This window comes from Chironomus tepperi, unplaced genomic scaffold (assembly GCF_022539635.2).
Source record: "Chironomus tepperi strain 1889 unplaced genomic scaffold, CSIRO-AGI_Ctep_v1 contig_196, whole genome shotgun sequence".
Lineage (NCBI taxonomy): Eukaryota > Metazoa > Arthropoda > Insecta > Diptera > Chironomidae > Chironomus > Chironomus tepperi.
In genome coordinates, this window is record NW_027226318.1 from 594,516 (window position 1) to 614,931 (window position 20,416).

The 20,416-nt window shown below is 31.2% G+C and overlaps 2 protein-coding genes across 7 annotated transcripts in view; one reads left to right on the forward strand and one right to left on the reverse strand.

The window, feature by feature from the left end:
• Positions 1–62: 62 nt before the first annotated feature.
• st (ATP-binding cassette transporter scarlet) lies at positions 63–2,757 on the forward strand. Its single transcript, XM_070639714.1, has 6 exons — positions 63–217; positions 436–600; positions 666–1,007; positions 1,065–1,831; positions 1,891–2,233; positions 2,421–2,757. Exons 1-6 carry the CDS (start codon positions 67–69, stop codon positions 2,594–2,596), a joined length of 1,944 nt encoding a protein of 647 aa, XP_070495815.1. The 5' UTR covers positions 63–66; the 3' UTR covers positions 2,597–2,757.
• sd (TEA domain transcription factor 1 homolog scalloped) overlaps positions 2,646–20,416 on the reverse strand; it is a 137,208-nt gene continuing 119,437 nt past the window's right edge. For 3 of the 6 annotated variants that reach the window (XM_070639708.1, XM_070639709.1, XM_070639711.1), the window contains exons 4-9: positions 13,380–13,510; positions 11,056–11,175; positions 7,356–7,580; positions 7,072–7,298; positions 6,773–7,007; positions 2,646–6,656 (exon numbers count right to left, since the gene is read on the reverse strand). In XM_070639708.1, coding sequence (XP_070495809.1) covers positions 6,543–6,656; positions 6,773–7,007; positions 7,072–7,298; positions 7,356–7,580; positions 11,056–11,175; positions 13,380–13,510 — 1,052 coding nt within the window. In that variant the 3' untranslated portion in view covers positions 2,646–6,542. The remainder of the gene's footprint in view (positions 6,657–6,772; positions 7,008–7,071; positions 7,299–7,355; positions 7,581–11,055; positions 11,176–13,379; positions 13,511–20,416) is intronic. The other 3 variants (XM_070639710.1, XM_070639713.1, XM_070639712.1) reach the window with 3 other exon arrangements.

Genomic DNA, 20,416 nt, shown 5'->3' on the forward strand with positions numbered 1-20,416 from the left:
AACTAGAACAAATTTAATCGCATTACAAATTATTTTGGCTATAATATTTTATTAATCTCGAGCTTCATGGATGACAAAGAAGCACTAACAACTTCGTATTCACTCTCAATTAATGAGGATTTATCCAAAAGTGATGATAATTCAAATGTGTTTTCACGATCAATATCGCTAAGGAGTTACAACAAATGGTCGCCGGCAGAACATGGAGTGACTTTGGGTAAGTAGCAGGGTCGTCAATCTGTCTCACATTTAACTTCTGAATAAGTCAATATCCGATAAAATCAAACATTTACTTTCCTTAAATTCTTAAACGTTTAAGTGTGACCCAGAAGTCCTACGATAACAGTTAAACAGAAGCACTTCCCTTATTTTCAATATCATGTTTTCAATTTTATTTTATCCATTTATTTATCAAAAAAATAAATATTTTTTAAGCATGGCGTGACGTGAGCGTTTATGCAACGAAAGGCACAAAAAAGATCAAGAGGATTATTAATGGATGTTCGGGAGCGATCACAAGTGGCTCATTGATTGCTCTAATGGGATCAAGTGGAGCTGGAAAAAGCACTTTGATGTCTGCATTAGCTTATAGGAGTACTCGTTAGTTTATGACCTAATTGTATAATTTAATTAGCCTTAAAGTCATTGTCGATTTTTGTTTATAGCCGGTATGGTGGTTGATGGAGATATTTTAGTAAATGGCTGTCAAGTTGGTCCATTTATGCGTCGCATGTCTGGTTTTGTACATCAAGATGACATTTTCTTTGGATCATTGACAGTTATTGAGCATCTTACGGTTATGGCACATCTGAAATTGGATCGTCGTGTGAAATCAGATGAGATTGCGTTTACTATACGAGATTTACTAGATCGAACAGGTTTAACTAAATGCATGCATACAAAGATTGGAGAAGATGGTGAAGGAAAGGTGCTGTCGGGTGGTGAGAAAAAAAGGTTGTCATTTGCCACAGAATTGCTTACACATCCTGCGATACTCTTTTGTGATGGTAAATTGAAGTTACTTTTTATTTAAATGAATTAAATCATTAAAATTTATTATATAGAACCAACGACGGGTCTGGATTCATATAATGCTCAAAAACTCGTAGAGACGCTGCAGGACTTAGCTGAAAGAAGAAATACTGCAATTTTGTGTACAATTCATCAACCGTCTAGTCAACTATTTGCTATGTTCGATCAAGTTTTGCTATTAACTGAAGGCCGAGTGGCATTTTTTGGGGATCCAAGTGATGCCATTGAATTCTTTGCTGATAATGGCTATATTTGTCCTGTAAATTATAATCCCGCTGACTACCTCATTGGCGTTTTATCAACAGAATATGGTCAGTCTGAAAGATCAGCACACAGGACATCAGCTCGTATCTGCGATTTATTTGCGGTTAGTGAAGCTGCTCATCAACGTGACCTCTTAGTCAATCTAGAAATACACATGCATGAAAGCGGAGTTTATCGAATTGAGGATGAATTGTCGAATTTCAAACCGCCTTTGGCATTTACCACAATTTATTGGCTAGTATGGCGATTCTTTGTCACTACAATCCGTGATCCAACAATTCAAAACTTGAGAATTTTACAAAAAATTGGAATAGCTTTGATGGCTGGATTATGTTATGCGGGTGCTATTGATTTATCTCAAACTGGTGTACAAGCTATACAAGGAATTTTATTTCTGTTTGTATCGGAAAATACATTTTCTCCAATGTACTCTGTATTGGCACATTTCCCTCAATTGTTTCCAATTTTTCTACGTGAATATAAATCAGGACTTTATACAACGGATCAATTTTACATAGCCAACGTCATCGCGATGGTAATTTGATACTTTTATTGAACAAGTAATGATTAATAATTCCATTTAATTTTTTTTAGCTTCCTGGCTTAATATTCGAGCCTTTGATATTCATCATGATTGCATATTGGCTTGCAGCTTTACGTCCAACAGTTTTTGCATTTGTAATAACAATCATATCATCAGCATTAGTCATGAATGTATCTTGTGCATGTGGAATGTTTTTCTCAGCAGCATTCAATTCCGTGCCAATGGCAATGTCTTATTTGGTTCCATTCGACTACATTTTAATGATAACATCTGGTGCCTTTATTAAACTTGAGACTCTTACTCCTATATTGTCATTTCTACCGTACTTTAGTTGGTTGATGTACGGAAATGAAGCTATGAGTATTGTTCAATGGGAAAATGTCAATAACATTAGTAAGTTGGATGATTTGTTGGGGTTGTTTGATAGTGACGTCTAGTGATTGAATTTGAACATCAATCCATACAATTGTTTATGAAAAGTATGGAATTATGTTTTTTTTTGCTAGACATCATTCACAAACTCCCTCCCAAACTATTGTTGAATCTCATCAGATTTAATAAATATATTTATAATTTCCAGCATGCATCGACAGCAATTCAACAGACATTCCATGCTTCAAAACTGGAGATGAAGTGCTGGAGCATTACAGCTTTAAAAGCAGTCATCTATTCATGGATTTACTCTCGATGTTTTTACTCTATATTGGATTTCATACACTCGCCTATATCTTTTTGCAACGTCGAACGAGAAAGTAGAGAGAAAATTTTCATTAAAATCTGAAAAATAGAAGAAAAACTTCCTCAATTTATTTTTTTCTTTTTTACTTTATTTATAAATCTTCATTTATCTCTTTCACATAATTAATTTAATTTCTTTTATTTCTTCAATTTATGCAATTAAAAAGAAAATTTACAGAGCGGCCCGTTGAAAAACAGTTTTTTTTTGAAGAGAGATAGAGAGAATAACATCTCATTTACTTATTCTTACATTCTTTCTGTTTCAAGTACAACTTTTTTATTAATAATTATCATAATGTCCATCTAATTTTTTTTTTTTTTCATATTTCTTATCATTTCTGCCATTCGATTTAATTTTTTTTACTTACATTGTATATGCGAAAAAAGAAACGAAAAATAGGAGGAGGGAAAACTTATGACATTTAAAAAGAACATTTTAATTATTTACAAAAATATTATCATTTTTCAAAAAGATTTTAAGAGTTCCGGGAGTTGATTGAGGCTTATTTATTGCCTAAACGTTAATTTTCAAAATTAAAACCTTACAATTCCATATAAAGTTCGAAACATTTGTATGGTTTTGATACACATTTCAAAGCAATTGTAATGTTTCTGTTTTCAATTTTTCGTACAAATCCTTTATAATTTGATCAAAACCATTCAAATGTTTTCGAAAATTGTAATGTTTTATAATAATTAAATCTCAATCAACTTCAGGCTCTAATAACCAGACCGCCAATTAGTTAGTTTTAACCAAGCTAATTGCCAAACTAAATTCATATGGACTAGCTTTAAGCTTGCTTAAAACTAACTTGATAACGGCCTAGTCGCCATGAAGATGCTTAAGGTGTGCTTCTTAATAATTGTCTTTCAATAGAATTGCAGCTGAATGTGATTGTTGCTTTCAAAGCTGAGTGACTTCTAAAGTAATGTAAATTAAGTCCATTTGCTTTTTAAAGCTTATCCTTAAAGCGATTTATGCTGATTTTCCGAGATCTTTTTAAGCTCTTCCCACATGATTTAAGAGAAAAATTCGTGCAAAAGTAAGAAGCACACCTGACACAATTTTTTATTTATCATCGATTGGACATTTCGATGCACATCAGTTAATTACTGTACATCTCATTTAACTAAAAAAAATCATCATAACAAAAAAATCGTTGGAAACGATTTCATCTAATTAAAAATTTAAATTTATATAAACTCTTTTTTTATTTTTTCTTTATAAGTTCATACCAAGGATCGGATTATGAATGGGTTATATCTGTGTGTTTTGCAAATACTATCTCTTATTCTTTTTTTTTCGTTTAATATCAAATTTGAGTGATTTTTTTTAATTATTTTTTTTTCTCTAAATGTCATCCAATTGAAACTGTAGAAAGAATATTCTTTTAGGTACTTACTCGAAATCTTTATTTTTTTTTTCTTTTTTCAAATATTTTTTTTTTGTTTTTTATTCTCATCATCGCGTTGTCGTAACTATTTTTAATAATACATTTGACTAATTAAGAGATCAAAATGAATATCTTGCAATTCATTTAAATAATAATTTTTCATTTCTTTTTTTATATCTTTTTATGTTATGTTATTGAAACAGCAGAGATGAATGAATTTGTGATTCTGAGAATTTTTTTGCAGAAATGTTCAAAAGTCGTGTTGCGTGCACCATTTTGGGTTGACATAGTACAAACTTCTTATGTATTAATCATAAAATTGTTCAAAACTGCACATAAACTACGATTTTGAACATTTAAATGCAAAACAGCTTTAAAAGTGTGAATTTGCACAGAATCATTCATAAAGTTGCCATCTCCACTCCAAAAGAAGAAGAATAATTGAATTAAAAGAGAAAAAAACGAAATTGAATTGAAGGAAGAAATCAAGCGACATTGAAAAAAAGTTCATTGCTTGAATAAAGCATTAAAATGGCTTCTTTTGGTCTTGGTCCCGAGATATTACAACTGAAGAAAATTAGCTTTCATTTTTTTTCATCATAATTTCATTAGTTATGGCGTCGAGGGAGCAAAAAATGGAAGGAATTTTAAAGTAAATTTTAATAATCTCGAATTGCATTAAGTTCGTTATGAATGTGCAAAAAAGAATCAAAACATTAGCCGCTTGATGCTTGTATAAAATATATAAAAAAAATCTTAATTAAGTAATAAAATTGTTGTGGGGTTAATTTGGCTAGAGTTTGTGAATTTGTCAGTTCTGGAATTTTTTTGATGAATTAATTCTCATAGTACAGTAGTTTGGGAGATTTACAGTCAATCTAAGATTAGGATTAGATTTAAAATTAATCCAATGGATTTAAATTTAAATCTTGTGAAAATTCAATTATGTAGATTAGATCTACATTGAATCAACTGCAGTAAACCAAAGATCAAGTGCAAATCTCCACCCAGAACATCCAACCATCAACACTAGCTCAATCAACCCCCAAAGGTGGATTTTTCTTCACATTTTTCTTGTTTATGTTATTTTTTTTTTTTTCATTTCTTGTTTAATTAGTAAAATCAATGGCATTTAAAAAAATTATTTCTTATTTTTCTGCTTGTTTTGCGTTAATCTTTAGAGGAAGAGACAAAATATTAAGGATAAATAATAAAAAAATCTATAAAATAAAAAATATAATGTCACAATAATTCATTTCCTGTCAGCACATGGTGACAAGCTTTACATATTTTTTTGTAAAAAATAATAATATTAATAATAATTTCTTTAAGCATTTTTCTTTTTTTTTTCATATAAATTGCATATCATCTCTCCTTATGCTGATTTGAACTCTGTTCTTTGAAAAAAATTAAAGCTCGGCATGAATGCGGTTTTTGTTGGTTGTTATCATCATTTTTTTCTACATTTATTGCAACATGAAATTATAAAATTAGAATTGCCGAATTTCTTTATTGCACCGAAAGACGTTTGGTGAGCATGGCGATCGGCCGAGAATATTCATTATTAATGAGATTTTAGCTGAATTCATTTTTTTTATTTGTTTTTATTATCAAAGATAGTGTTTGTTCTTGACATTTTAATTAGAATTGATTATTTGTTTTGTATCGAAACTGTACAAATGTTTGAATTTGTAAGGTTTTGATTTCAAATTTTGACATTTGCTGTTGTAATGTTTTGAAACACTTGCAATGTTTTCGATACAAATGAAAACATTTATATGGTTTTGACACATAAATGAAACATTTGTAGTGCATTCAATGATGAAATATCTGGAATTGTAAAGCTTCCGATTTCTCGACATTTGTACAGTTTTAAAACAAAGACTAAACATTTATACAGTTCCAACAATCAATTCAAATTAAATCTCAAGAACAAAATTAATTTTTAAATCTTTACAATAGATACTTTTCATCTTTTTTCACTTTTGTCTTCTTCTGTTGACTTTTTTTTTTTTTTTTTAAATAGGCACTGATGATTTTTCATTATTATTTTTTTTAAACTCATAAAATAGTAAATGTTTAAAACTTTTTTATTCCCATCATATCAAGATCTTTACTTAATTATTGTATGTACTCGTTTGTTTTTTGTTTATTAAAGGACAGAAAGGAAATCGAAAACGTAAAAAAACCAAAAAAAAAAGTAAAATAATTTTAAAGAGAATGAGAATATGTTACATAAATTTCATCTACACATATCCATTGTATTGTTTTTTTTAATCATCATGCGATTCCTTCTTAATCAATTTTGATGGTTCATTTGATAACGTTGGTACTGGTTGACAAATAAAATTATTATAATTATCATTAACGCTTACGCTTGTAAAACTACCAATAGTACTCTCATTATTGTTGTGTTTCGAATTAAAATTACCACTTAATTCACTATTATTATTATCCGTCGATGATGTACTTAGCATGCTACTTTTAACATTAACAATTGTATTTGTATCGTCAATCAATTGTGTGAATTGATTGTCGCTGGATGGTGCAATTATGATTGGATCCTCTTGCTAATCTTTTATCAATCGGTAGATGTGATGCTGTGCACCATGTTCCGATGTTGACACTTCAAATACAAATGCAATGCACAAAAGGGTTTCTTGTGTCTCTTTGTTTGTTATTACCTGTTGAGGAATTATGGAAAATGCTTGGATTAGAATTTGGTTCATAAGAGCAAGATTTAAATCCACTGGATTAAAATAAATCCGACGGATTAAAAATCAAACTAGCTTATGCTCACCTGTAGGATGGTAAAATTCTCTAAGACACTATTCATCATATATTTCTCGGGCAGTCGTTTAAGTTTGTTGATGAAATTAATCATATAATCACACATCGGTGACCGATGAATGCGATAGACAAAACGTCCATTTTCCAATCGCGAATATTCTGTTTCAACCTTCTCGACCACCTGCTTCCCGAATGAACACACCTTTGTCGAACATGTGATGACTACATTCTCATTGCTCTCGAAACTATAAAAATAAAGTGACATTTAATTTTTGGATGTCTTATGAAATGTGTATTGTGTGTACTTACTGACTACTGACACCATAAAATGCACCGGTATCAGTTTGCAGATTTGTATTGAGATCGGCCCAAAATTTAACCAAGAAGAATCCATTTTGTGGACCTTTTTCGTATAGCTCCTTCAAACCGCCGCTCTTTTGTGGGAATTTGTCGTAAATTTCTTTCACATCCACAGATTCAAGTAGTGGATGTGTTGGCTGTTCTGCTATATGTACAAAGAGATGCTTGTGATACGACTAAAATTAAAGGAATCAATTAGTTACTAGTCATTAAACAACAGTAGATTAACTTACTTCACTTACAGCTTCATCGGCGTTAAGATCAAGATATGCAGAGAATTCAACGAGCCTGAATTTTTGTGTTGCTATAGATCTGCCTTCCCATGAATGTTGTGTCTGTAGATTACTCTCGATTGCTGATACGGCTGTCGCTGTTTTACCACTTCCAGGATAGACGGGCTGTGCGAATGGTTTGACATCTTGCGATGTACTTGGCTGTAATCCAGGCTGCCAGAATTGCTAGAAAACAAATGAATAATAACAATAGTAATGAAATTGATGTGAGCATTATTGTTGCTAGTAAATTGAAAAATAGCAGTTAGAGTTATGACATAACAATAAATGTTCATTTTTACTACACATTCCATTGCATCAATATAGCATTTTTTTAATAGCTCACAATAATGTGAAATTCCATCAAAGCATTGGGCATTTTTTTATTTTTTGTGCGGTTACAAAACGTGTTTCGATGGCATTAAAAAATATGCATTATATTGCATTTGGTGTTAAGTTACATTATACTAAAAAATTATAGCAACGAGTTGTAGCGTTAGAATTTTTTTTAAACAGCGAGAATTTACACATTTTTACTTTCAAATGTAAGCGATGTTGTCAATTTGCATATATTTACTTAGTGCTTGCCTTAGAACTAATATGGAGCTTAATTGAAATGTTTATGAGTTGAGATATTATCATAAAAAAAAGTCTTAATTGAACCATTTGAATATGATTTAGACGCATTGAACTTTGTCATACTTACAAAGTAGCGTAATGTGCATGACTAAGCTTGTTACGGGCCATTTATAGATATAAGTTGTTCTGCTTCTGTTCATTTATTTAGACATTAATTAATTAATTAGGTTGTGAATTTTTGAAATTAAATTGTAAATTTATATTAGAACTACTCAATTCCTTTACAGGGAGCAAAACTGTTGTATGGCTTTGATTTTCCAAAATAAGATTATCCACAAAAAACTGTTGTATTGTTTTATTAACGATAATTTTGAATTTAAAAAAGTCAGTTAGAACAATACAATTTTAAAAACTGTTGTAAGGTTTTCATTTTGAAATCTACAAAACCGTTAAACTTTTTCTCGGCATAAAAATTAATCTATGTAAAACAATCTATCCAATAAGAAGTAAAGTAATAGGCACCTGTTACTCTGAACTTTTTAAACTGTCTGAAGGTAATCAAGTATTCTAATAAGAAGTTAAATACACACGCACAGACAAAAACATTAAAATCTTCTATTATATAAGAAGTGAATTTTGCAATTAGAAACGCCATAAATTAAGTCAATTTTATATTCGCCAGTTATTCGAGGTCCTTGCTCCAGTCACAAAACACAATTACATCTATGCGAATGTTGTGTGTGCACATTAATTAAAATTTGAATTATTGCATATATCGTGTCGTAGAGAAACTGAATGAGTGAGAGTCGTGGGCTTTCAGCATTTAAAACAGAACTATTTGATTTATTATGACTTTTATTGAGGGCAACAGCAAATGACTGTAAAAATAGACAACGAAAATCCTTTAATTGCATACAATTACTACGTCACTGTACTTAATAATTATTCATTGAACGTTCATTGACCATTAATCAATAAACTCATTTATTATCGACATGATAAATGATGTTGCAATGCTTCTCACTTGACACTTTTACCTCTTATCATCTCATTTATGTATATTCAATATAAATTTTCAATTAATTCCCGCTTGTCATCGACAAAATAATTCTCTTTTTTTTGTTATTGTTGATGTCTACCACTGTTGTTTGGGAAGATAATTTACATAGGTAAGATCCAGGTAGTATCCAATTGCCAATTAGTCTCAATTTTGTGTCATAAAACTTTAACAATAAAACTTAATTACTAACTCTTATCAGATTTTAATTTAACGGTTTTTATTCAAATTGTAATGATGCAAACGTTTAGAAAAAGAAGCAGAAAAAAATTCAAATTAAAATATAACGGTCATTTTATGTTAAACTTTAAAAGAATCACTTAGAATTAATTTTATTTTTTTTGCAAAATGACAGCAACAACAGCGATAAAAATAAAAGGAAACGAAACCAACAAAACCAGTTTTCATGGTTTTATGACCCATTATTTTTAAAACGACTTGAAAGGCAAAAAAAAAGAGTAGAAAGAATATTGACGTGCTATAAAGTGTCTGAAACTGGTTCTGTTGTGATTTTCGTATTTCTTATTTTGCTGACACTGCCCACGCTTCATTTGACTCATCTAATGACTTTTTAGGTATACAAAATATAATCATGTTTAACAGAAAGAAATGATTTTTATGCATATAGGCGCCATAGAGGATTTACATTTATGATTGTTTTTTGGCGATAAGGATGAGTTGTCTAAACGGAAATTTCAATTTGTTTTACGATTATGTCCTTCAAAGAATTCATTTCCTGACTTTAGTGGTTCTTAATGATATGTGGAGAATTGTGTTTAGTGTTTTATGGTAAGTTGTGCTGTACAAAGTTTGGATTCTTGTCAACAAAATGCGATTACAAATGAATAGTTCGTGAAATTAACAAATTTTGGAAGTTTTAAAATTCAACGGCTTTTTGAAATTCAAATGATGCGTTCAGTGAAAAAATTGACGCGAAAATTCAAAAAATAACTGAAATTTTTGAATTTCTCAAAACCGTTTAATAGTAAAATTCTTCATACTTAGAATTTCAAGACATGACTTGAAATTGCTGTACAGAACAGCACGTAAAAATTATTTTAGACAAGTCACATGCACTTTTGTGCATAAAAATCTTCATTTTCACACGCTCACTTCACGCGCCGTCAATTTTATTCTTTATTACTATTAATTGAAATGTTCATGAAATTGTTGAGTCGTGCCTGTAAACGATGACTTAATTTTCATCTCATAATTTGCTGTTGTCTAATTTTTAATTATGAGATAATATTTTATATTTCGGTCTATGAACTCTCATATCTGCAAGTCGATTTTTGTTATTATTCAAGTGCTTACAAAAAATTCACAATTACTCACTATAGCTTGATAGTGTGGTGGATATAAGAAATATTTTAAAAATAGAATCATATTCTCGTCTGCTCGCGAATGAATATGATCCATGCTTCAATGATGATTAATTCAGTGAAAATAGAAATGGAAACATCACAAAACTGATCTAGACTGAAATTACTTGCTGAGTCATCATTGTTATGATTATTATAAATTGCGGCGCATTAGGATTGAGTAAGTTAAATGATTTTATTAGATCCAGTTTAATTTTTAAACTGGTTTACAACATTAACAACATCCAGTCACATACAGTCAAAGCGCTTCTCATCACCGCTAATTCTTAAGAAAATGTCGCTAAAAATTAAACATTTTTTTACATAAACATGATGATTAATTGAATGTTAATGTGCACGACAAAATGTGAGAGACGTAGACACAGTCACTTGTTCTTATTTATGGCACGACGACTTTAAACGCATTAACACATGGAAACAATGTCATATAAATGATTAAGCATAAATTTTATGGGGGCTTGTGTGTGTATAATTATGTAATTTTTTTTTTCATATTATTTTTTAAGCATCAAGGATTAGTCATACAAATCATACAATTTTTGTGAATGATGAAGCATGTTAAGAGTGCTTATGTCTTGTTTATAATACATTTATGAGATATGAATTTGATATTTTTTTCTTGGTAGTGCTTAAGATTGCTTACAGTGTAAGGAGGAATACATGGTGGATTTAAAGTTAGTCCTTTTGCGGCCACTGAAATTAATTGGGCAGAAGTCATCGAACTCATCGTTTGAAACGCCTTCTCTTTGCCCATTGAATGGTCCTGAATATTGAAAATTGTAATAAATTTAAAATTATAAAATAATAAATATTGCAAAGTAGCCATTGATTTATGGAAAATTTTAGTGGATTTATAGGAGAATTCGGAAGGTTTTCAAGCAGTTCGGGTAGGAAGTCTCTAATTTATCGCGAAATTTGCAGATTTAGTAAGATCCAGTAGAAATTATCAAAGATCCAGTGAAAAAAGGTTAGTTTTCACAATTCATACACAAATTTCCATCAAAATCTGCCTAAAACCACTTCTATAACTTTACATCATCAATTTTACATCCATTAATTCGCTAATTACACGTCTTTAATTAATAATTCTCCTCCCTTTCAGTTTCAAATTGCTTTCTTTTTATTCCCCATCATCAATTTGCACATTAACGCACGTTCAAAAGGCCATCGTCGTGTTGACTTGTTGTCTTGACAAAATTGAACATGATAGCGATCGCTTATAATTTCCGTCTCATTAAGTCATCAAACAACAAAGTGCGATAAGAGAGACTGTTCCAAGAATTTTGCCTTCCTTTAATCTTGTCTTGCTGGTTTTTACGCATAAGACACATAATGTTAGCTTGGTAATTATGATTGTCGTCACTGTCTGATGTTTGTGATACATGAGATCAGGGTTGTAGCTAGGAGATGATTCAGGAGAGAGACTAACTGATGTTTTGATTGAAATTTGAATTTTTAGGTTATTTCGAATTTGTTTACTTATAGAAACTCAAATTTTTGAAGGTTTAGAAACGTTTGATGGCTACAACCCTGTACATAACAATTACTGTATCTTATTATCATTATAAATTGCCTTAACAATTAATATTAATATGTAGAAACACAGACTTTACAGTGAATTGTAAATGGAATAAAAAGAAACTCTTTAATTATTAATTAGCATTTGACATGATTGAATAATGATTGTATATAGTCGCTGTACTTCTCGCACTTACACCCCATAAATGGACTGACAGACTGTTCAACTTATTAAAAACAATGAAAACAACAACAACATGTAAAGTGTGCGCTGTGCAAATCAGCAAATAACTTTAAATGGTGCAATGTTGGCAAATTTTTTTATGCTTTTTAGCTTAAAATCATGTGTATGTGTGTGGGCTGGCTGCCGTTGCCTTTTTTGTATCGCTAATCAACTCTCTCATAAGCAATAAAACGTGAATAAGACAATAAAGTCTGACTAGTCAACAATGTTGTGTTGTTCTGTGGATGATTTGTAGCGCATTTGTTCTTGGGGTTGTGGAATTATTGGAGACATTTGGTTTTGGAGCGGGAATTGAAGAAGTTTTAGGTTAGATCTGGAGTTATGGACTGAAAAATGTTCTAAAAATCGAAAGTAAACAAAGTTGGCGGGAAAATTTAAGTTTTCATTAAAATTTGACGCGAAATGATGTAAACCTCAAGAAAATCGTGTAAAAAAGGTATCAAACCTTGTTATAAACTTATAAAAAGCTAAAGGGAGTATTAAAGAGTAAGGTTTATAAGCGACGAGCCTCCAAATCATCCTCAACAGCCTTAACTCTAAGAAATTCATTGAAAAAAGTCAATTTGTAGATTTATTCTCAAAACATTGCCAACTAGACAACTTGCAGCTAGTCAAACCCAATTATAATAAAATTGCGCTTACAATAACAATAATAATAGAAATTACAAATCACTTTGATGGCGAAATAATATAAAAATTACGTTTTTTTTGCACCAAACATAATTTATGAGTGCAATTTGAAACAATTTGCTGTGCTTTTATTGTGATTTATTGCAAAAAAATTTGCGGAATTGACGTCTTTGTATCGAGACAGTTCGAAATATATTTTTGATATTAATCTAGTAACCCGAATGACACAAAGGCGAATTTTATTAGCGTTGGGGCGGCTTAGCTTGAGTTTGAAGCTTATTGGTGGGATTTCAATTTAAGGAGTCGATCATTCGAGGTGATATTCAGTGGATGGAAGCATAGATCGATGCCGACTTTACAGACGATACGGTCAACTAACCGCAACCTGTTCCATATAGATTCACAACTGGAAACAAATCCACTATCAAGTCGACATTAAGCCAGTGTTAAGCCGGATTCGATGTGGAACTGTCACCAAGCTGACCCAAAGCTGGTTCTATGCCACATTATTGTGCATCTCAACACTTTATGTCATCCGGTTGAAGATCAGATTATAGATTAAACAAGATACTTACCACCTTCATTTTTGCTTGAAATTCGCGTAATTTTCTTCTAGCTAAAACTTGTATGTGTGAGCTGACTTGCTTTCGCGTTCTCGTTTTACCAGTTCTGAGCTTAATGTAGCGCGCTATTAACTCATTTCGTCCTAAAATTGCAAAAAAGAAGAAAAATAAAGAAAATGAGTAAATTGTATGTCTAAAATATAAAAATGATCCGCACATCAATCGACTGAGCATTTCAAATGACTGCTAATTGCAATGTAAGACTTAAACGACTTTCATTTCATCAACAATAAGAGCTATAATGTTTGTTGGTAAGTAGATGATTGTCAGATGTTGAGTGAAATTTGATGAGTCATATTTGTAAATAAACAGCTTGTGACTAACATAACTTCCATTAATTCTGTCTTGTGTCGCGACGTCAATGTGATGGAAAAAAAAAATTAAATCATCAAAAAATTTTCATGCTTTGATATTAATCATCGACATGAAGGCGAGAAAAGAGTTTTGAATTATAAAGAATGCCGCAACATCGATTGCATCATGTGACTGACTGAGACTTCATATTTGCATAAGTACATAAACATAATAATGCATTGTGGGCAGAAAATGAATGATAAATGACTGAATTTGTGAAAGGTAATAAAAGACTTGATGATAAGAACACAGAAATAAAAGGAGTATAGTCTCAATCATCCATAAAATGATACAATTGGACATGAAGAAGAGTAATTATTAATTATATAGAGATGATGATAATAGTAATGATGATGATGATGAGAAGATAAATGGCAAGTTGATGTTAAGAAACACTCGTATTAAGATCATGATTCCACACCCATGTATAGTATGCATGCACCATCAATTCAATTATGGATGAATAGTGAAGTTTGCAACATTGCTAAATTGAGATGAGTTGCATTGGAGTTTGTCATGCCTTTTTGTCTTTAATGAACTTGATTACGTGAAGCTATGCGATGCTTTAATGGCTGGGACTTATTGGAATTCTTGATGTATTTGAATCTTTGACCGCTTTTGAAATTATAAGCAATTTAAATTCTCAACTGTTTTGCAATTTTTGAATTTTCAACGGTTTTATAAAATTTAAATTATTTGTTGTTAACGGATTTTTAAATTTGAATTTTTGGATACTTTTTAACGATTTTTAAGAATTTGAACAAGGTTTTACTCAATAAATCTTGATTTTAACGATTTTTTGAATATTTGAATAATTTTTAAAGCAGCGCTGCATCTTGAAAATTAAATTCAGACAGAATTCAGTTAAATTGTCCAGCCAACAGCTTCTATGATGGTAAAATCATATAAATTATACAGCAATCATCCTAAATACTCATCATATCCATCCAGCTACCATTCATTTAGCCATAAACATCCAGAATTAATCGCAATAGACATTAGTGACAACGTCATATTGCAATATCTTAAAATTAATGTTTTCAAGCACACGAGAATGATAAAATGGAAGAAGAATGAAACAGCTGATAAATATGATTGATGACCGCCCATTTATTGATAAACATTTTTTATTTTTTGTTGTTGCAACCTTGAAAAATTTTCTCGTGACGCAAAAGATTTATGAATTCAATGGGGAGTGATTCATTAGCTTTATTTTTCGCTGATAATGGAACTTCTTATCATTTTATAAAATTAAAAAAATCACTTGCTTACATTTCCATTATGCCTTGTTATCTTTAAGAAATTTCCACTGTATGGGTATGCTTTTCTGTTAAACAATAGGAAGAGATAAGATACAAACAAAGTGTGTTGGACGTAACTTTAAAATTAATAATTTTTTCACCTTCAATAAATCATTTAGAATGGAAATTTGTTGACTTTAGTCTACATTAAGGCAAAGAAAATTTGTCATAAGAAGTTTCCTTTCAACTCCCCGGATATTTTCCATATTGTTCCTTCCCGAACAGCACTAGACAATTCTGCAGACGTTTTGAATCTCAGGGACTGTTGAGTCTTGCTTTTACTGTCTGATTTTAGCATTGTCTGACTGCCACATGAACTCTTATGCCACCCGGGCTTCCCATTCATCTACAAAACTTGTGCCATTTACTTATGTAGACATTAGACGATGGGCGTTTGGTATGAGGCACAACAACAAAAAAAAAAGGTACAAATTCAATCTTGCAAATGCATAAAAGCCCAGGTTCTAACCGCATGCGGTTGTAGATGGAACTGAAAAGTGATTATACAATATTGCAAGGAATGTGGAATGAATAGAGTCCAAAATTAATATTATAGTCACATTCGATGCTTCCTGCATAAAAACTCATTCCATTATTCCTTACTTCTTCCATCACCTCACATTATTCACAATTCATTGTGTCCCACCGTATGTATGTGTGTGTAAGTGTATGCTCAAGAGCATTATTATTGGGAAGTCCAAAGGCAAATAAATTAGATAGACGATGAACTCTCGACGTAAGGTATCATAAATTTTCGTACATATGCAAACATTTATTATATTTTATGTAATTATTATTACTTCCCACACTCAAAAACTTCTCATTCACATCTTTTCATTATTATTTTGATTAAAGAGACTTGAAAGGGAGTCGATGTAATTGTTTTGTGGTCAAAGAAATTGCAATAAATCATTAGAATGAGAATTAATATGAATTAAAATATCATTTGTGCCTATTTTGAGGGTGTTGCTGGGAATGACTTTGGGCTGGATATGTGGTGAGTGTGACTGAGGAGGCATTGTAGTCTTGAAGTTAAGCATTGGATTTATGCTTAAAAATTGCAAGAATTTTTAAGAAATTCTAGCTTAAAAGGAATTTAAATTCTAAAAAACCGTTTAAATATTCAAATTCTAAAATGCTGTTAGAAATTTAAGTTTTTGAAAACCGTTAAAAAATTTAAATGTCAAAAACCGTTATAAATTCAAATTCTTGAAAACCATTAAAAATTCAAATTCTAGAAAGTTGTTAAAAATTTAAATTTAAAAATACCGTTATATACTAAAAACATAAATGAAGCACATCCGTCAATCCAATCGAGAAGAACAAAAAGTTAATTGAAAAAAAAAAAATCAAATTATAAAATTCCGTTATAATGCATCAGAAAATGCCCAAGCAACAAAGAAACAAGAAAAATGCATCATGAGAGTGCATCATCGATCGAAAAGAAATGTGAATGAATGCTGAAAACGAAATTCCAAACTAACAGCTGATTGTACATATACACAGCGAGAAAAGAAAAGAGAGAGAGAAAAACGAAGCCAGAATGGCAATGAAATTTCATTTTTTTTTGTTTCTTTTCATTCACAACCCTCGTTAAAATAATTCTTTTTTTTTCTCTCCTATGTACGCACATCGTAAGGGATGGATGTAAAAAAAAGTATGTATAAGTCTAGAAAGAGAAGGAAGTCATCCCTGATGACGTATTGTAAACCCAACGAGCGTCCGCATTTTTCGAATATTTCAAATAGTTTTGAAATAGTCGAGAGACGAGTGAAGAAAGAAAAAAGAGAAAAAAAAACTCGTCGGTGACGTTTCACTTTACTGTATGTTTTTTTTATATATATGCATATATGGTGTACACACATATGACGAGTGGCAGCAACGAGCGAAGAGAATAAATACGTTTACCATATCACAACTTAATGATTCTCGTTGTATTACTGAACGATTAATTTATTTATAAAGACTCGACTCGTTTCTCCTCCCTTTTCGATGACGATGTCGACGATGATTATCATCAGCATATAGTTTTTCTTCATGTCACATGCTATGAGCGAATGAGTCGAAGCAAGAAGAAATAGAACTTAACAAAATAAAAAGCAGGTCAATTTTGTTTAAAGGAATTATCTTTACTGTCGTATTTCATAATTTATGTCTCTTCATATGCATTAATATCGAACGGTAATTTACTTTTCCGAAACTAATCAACTTTAAATGAGAAATAAAGATAAATATGAACCAACAACAACAAACCAGCTGCAATGCTTGAGCATTAATTTTGAAAAATGCTTCCGAGTGAGAGAGAATTATGGATATAATGAGTCATTAAAACATATACTTTGTGATACAAAGTTTTGGCTCTTGGTGAGAATCGAACACAGCTAGTAATTAAAAAATTTCTAATATCATATGATTTATGGACTGTAGACATTCGGGGCAGGCGATTTGAGATAATGACGAAATTGGGCATTAATTAAGTTTTATGGATGTTTTGGAATGGATGATTCTGGATGTAAATTTGCAATCATGTAAGAAGTCAAAGAATCTTGAAGTTTGCATTATTGAATGAACAATTTTGCAGCATAACCTTCAATTTTCTACTTCATGCTCATCTATTGAGAAGCTTCTAGATCGGCACACATTGTAATGCTGTCCATAAGGAAGCCAAAGATGAACTAAGCAACTAAATAATGAAATGAAATTTGAAATCAAAAATGTAAACAAACCATTTCCAGACACAATTTTCAAAAGTTAAAAAACAGTTATTCAATATTCAATATAATCGATAATTCCCCAGCATCTAGTCAGTCAGCACCAAACCCAAAACGAAATTCAAATTTCTCATAAAAATAAATCAACTTAAAAAAAAATTGAAAAGCAGAGAAAAGAAGATAGATGAGAGGGCGGGAAACTACTAGATAATTAATTTTTGAACTCGCTACTTTTCCTACACAGTCAACTTCAACTCATTCTCATTCACTTCCTCAACGCTACGATTTTCTCTCTAAAAACATTTTTCCTTTTTAATTAAATTACCATCCAACAGAATACAATTTTCCACAGAGTAGCGGCGGCAACGGTACTAAAGGCAGGCATAAGCAACTGAGCATTAATGGGGTTGAAAAAAAGCAGCACGAGAATACAAAAAAAGAAGAGCTTGTGGGTGGAATCCTTTTGTTGTATTAATTAAAAAGGGAAATTTTTTTTATTTTCAAACACTCAACAGCCCCTTCTCTCATTTCACTTCCTCACAATACAAGCAACAACAACAAATTCACATTCTTCTCATCATTTTATCGTCGTCATCATCATCATCGTCGCTATTTTCATCTTTTATTTCCTTTTTTTTGCTCTCTCTTGCTATATTGTGGAATAAAAATTCCTTTAATCACGAAGCAACGAAATATTAAAAAAAAGGATTAAGAAAATTTTCTTATTCCTTCCTTAATCATTAAAGATTTTTTTTATTTTCATCTCTTTCTGGCTGTAAGATTTAGTCTTTTGTGCCTTGTGACCCGAGTGACATATAAGAAGGCAAAGGGAGTCATTTGGAAGGGTAATTGTGGTCCAAAAGGTGTCTAAGCGGATGGTTTGATTAGAAGCATGTGCTGTACACTTGGCAGTGTCTGTCAAAAGCTTGCTGCCAGCCGACAACCATTTCCCAGTCGACACCATTTGATTCTACTGTTCGCTAAGTGGCTCTTTGGACAACATATCAGAGTTGGTACAACTCTATTGTGCACTGAGTCCGAACTCCAGTGGAGGCGCCTCCCAAAAAAAAGTAGACTCCGACTCCACAAAGTCCTGCCAACACTGCAACACATCCTTTTCGGATCTCTCCCAAACAACATCCAAATGAAGCCCTGTGTCGCCCGGGCAAACAACAATTAAAAGCGATAAAAAGGATATTGAAGGTCCTTTTCTTCGAATGTCCTTGCCTTTTACCATTTTTATTGTTTCTGCTATCGAAATTCCTCAGAAAAATTCCATCCATTTTTATCCATCATCATCATCATCATCAACATCATTCACCATTGTTTCAATATCTAATAATTCAAGATACATCATCATCTATCCATTTGACATCAATTTAGATTCACTAGAAATGATAATTGCTTCTCATCTCACCCAATGGGATGTCATAAAAACGAATGATGATGATCTGTGATAAGATTTACAGATGGTTTTAAAAAATAAAAAGGGAAGTGTGGAGGGGTTAAAGTTTAAAAAGCAACAGCACATAAATGGGGTAGTAAAGCGAATCATAATTATCATCTGTTAGGCATCATCAGTTGAAATGGGTTTTCTTTTATTAATTTTTTCTGTTCCTTTACAAATTATCCAAATAAAAGGGGTGGAATAAGATGAAAATGAGCATTAAATGAACAGCAATTAAAGCTTTTGGATTGTATTTTCTTGAATTTTAATTTAAAATGAGATTCAAGCTTTAGTTTTGGCGGGAAAATTTTGTAAATGAATTCTTTTGCATAATTTCATGCTTATTAAGCTCTTGAATGATTGCGAATTGTTAATTTCATGTTAATTGCCTTGACTGTAGCTAGATTCCTACAAAAGAGAACCTTTATAGCTGGAAAATTCAATAAATTTTCAATTTAACCTTTGAATTTGTTTACAAAGTAGAAAAAGGAAGGAAAACATCAAAATAATTCACAAAAAAGCAAATTTGTCAACAAACCAAGTGACTCACACCTTAATTCACTCAACAATCATATAAATAGGCTTTTAATTAAAGCTATTAAATTTAAAATTAGTAAATTAATAACACTTCAAAACAAATTTTGACAAAAGTATCACAGTAAATATCATTTCCCGCCTATATTATTAGGGTAAAACAAGTGTCAAAGTGCACAATATAAGGCACTTGAGAATCCATTTAACCTTTTCTTAGAAAATAATAATGGGGAAGGATGATGATGTGATACTCTTGTTGTATCTACACAACCAATTATCGTAAAAATTGACTTGCTAGCAGCAGAAGCAGCAGAAGTGGAATGAAAGGGAAATTTGATATCCAATTTGGAACAATCTCAAAAATTTTGTGCTCTTATTCTGTACAAGTAAACACGCGTGTTTATGTGTTGCTTCTGTGTTATACTTGTGGAACAAATTGCGGGATGAAGGAACAAAGAGAGTCTCTTTTGAAGGAGGAAAAAGTTTTTCTATGGAATAAATTGTCATCTCCTTTTACAATTCATTAAATACTAATATTATCCCCATTTTTTCTGTGAATATACATGTAAAAATTGTTTGTCGGATGGGAAGGAGATGCAGACTTTTTACGATGAGACAATTTTCATATACAAGATTTATTAT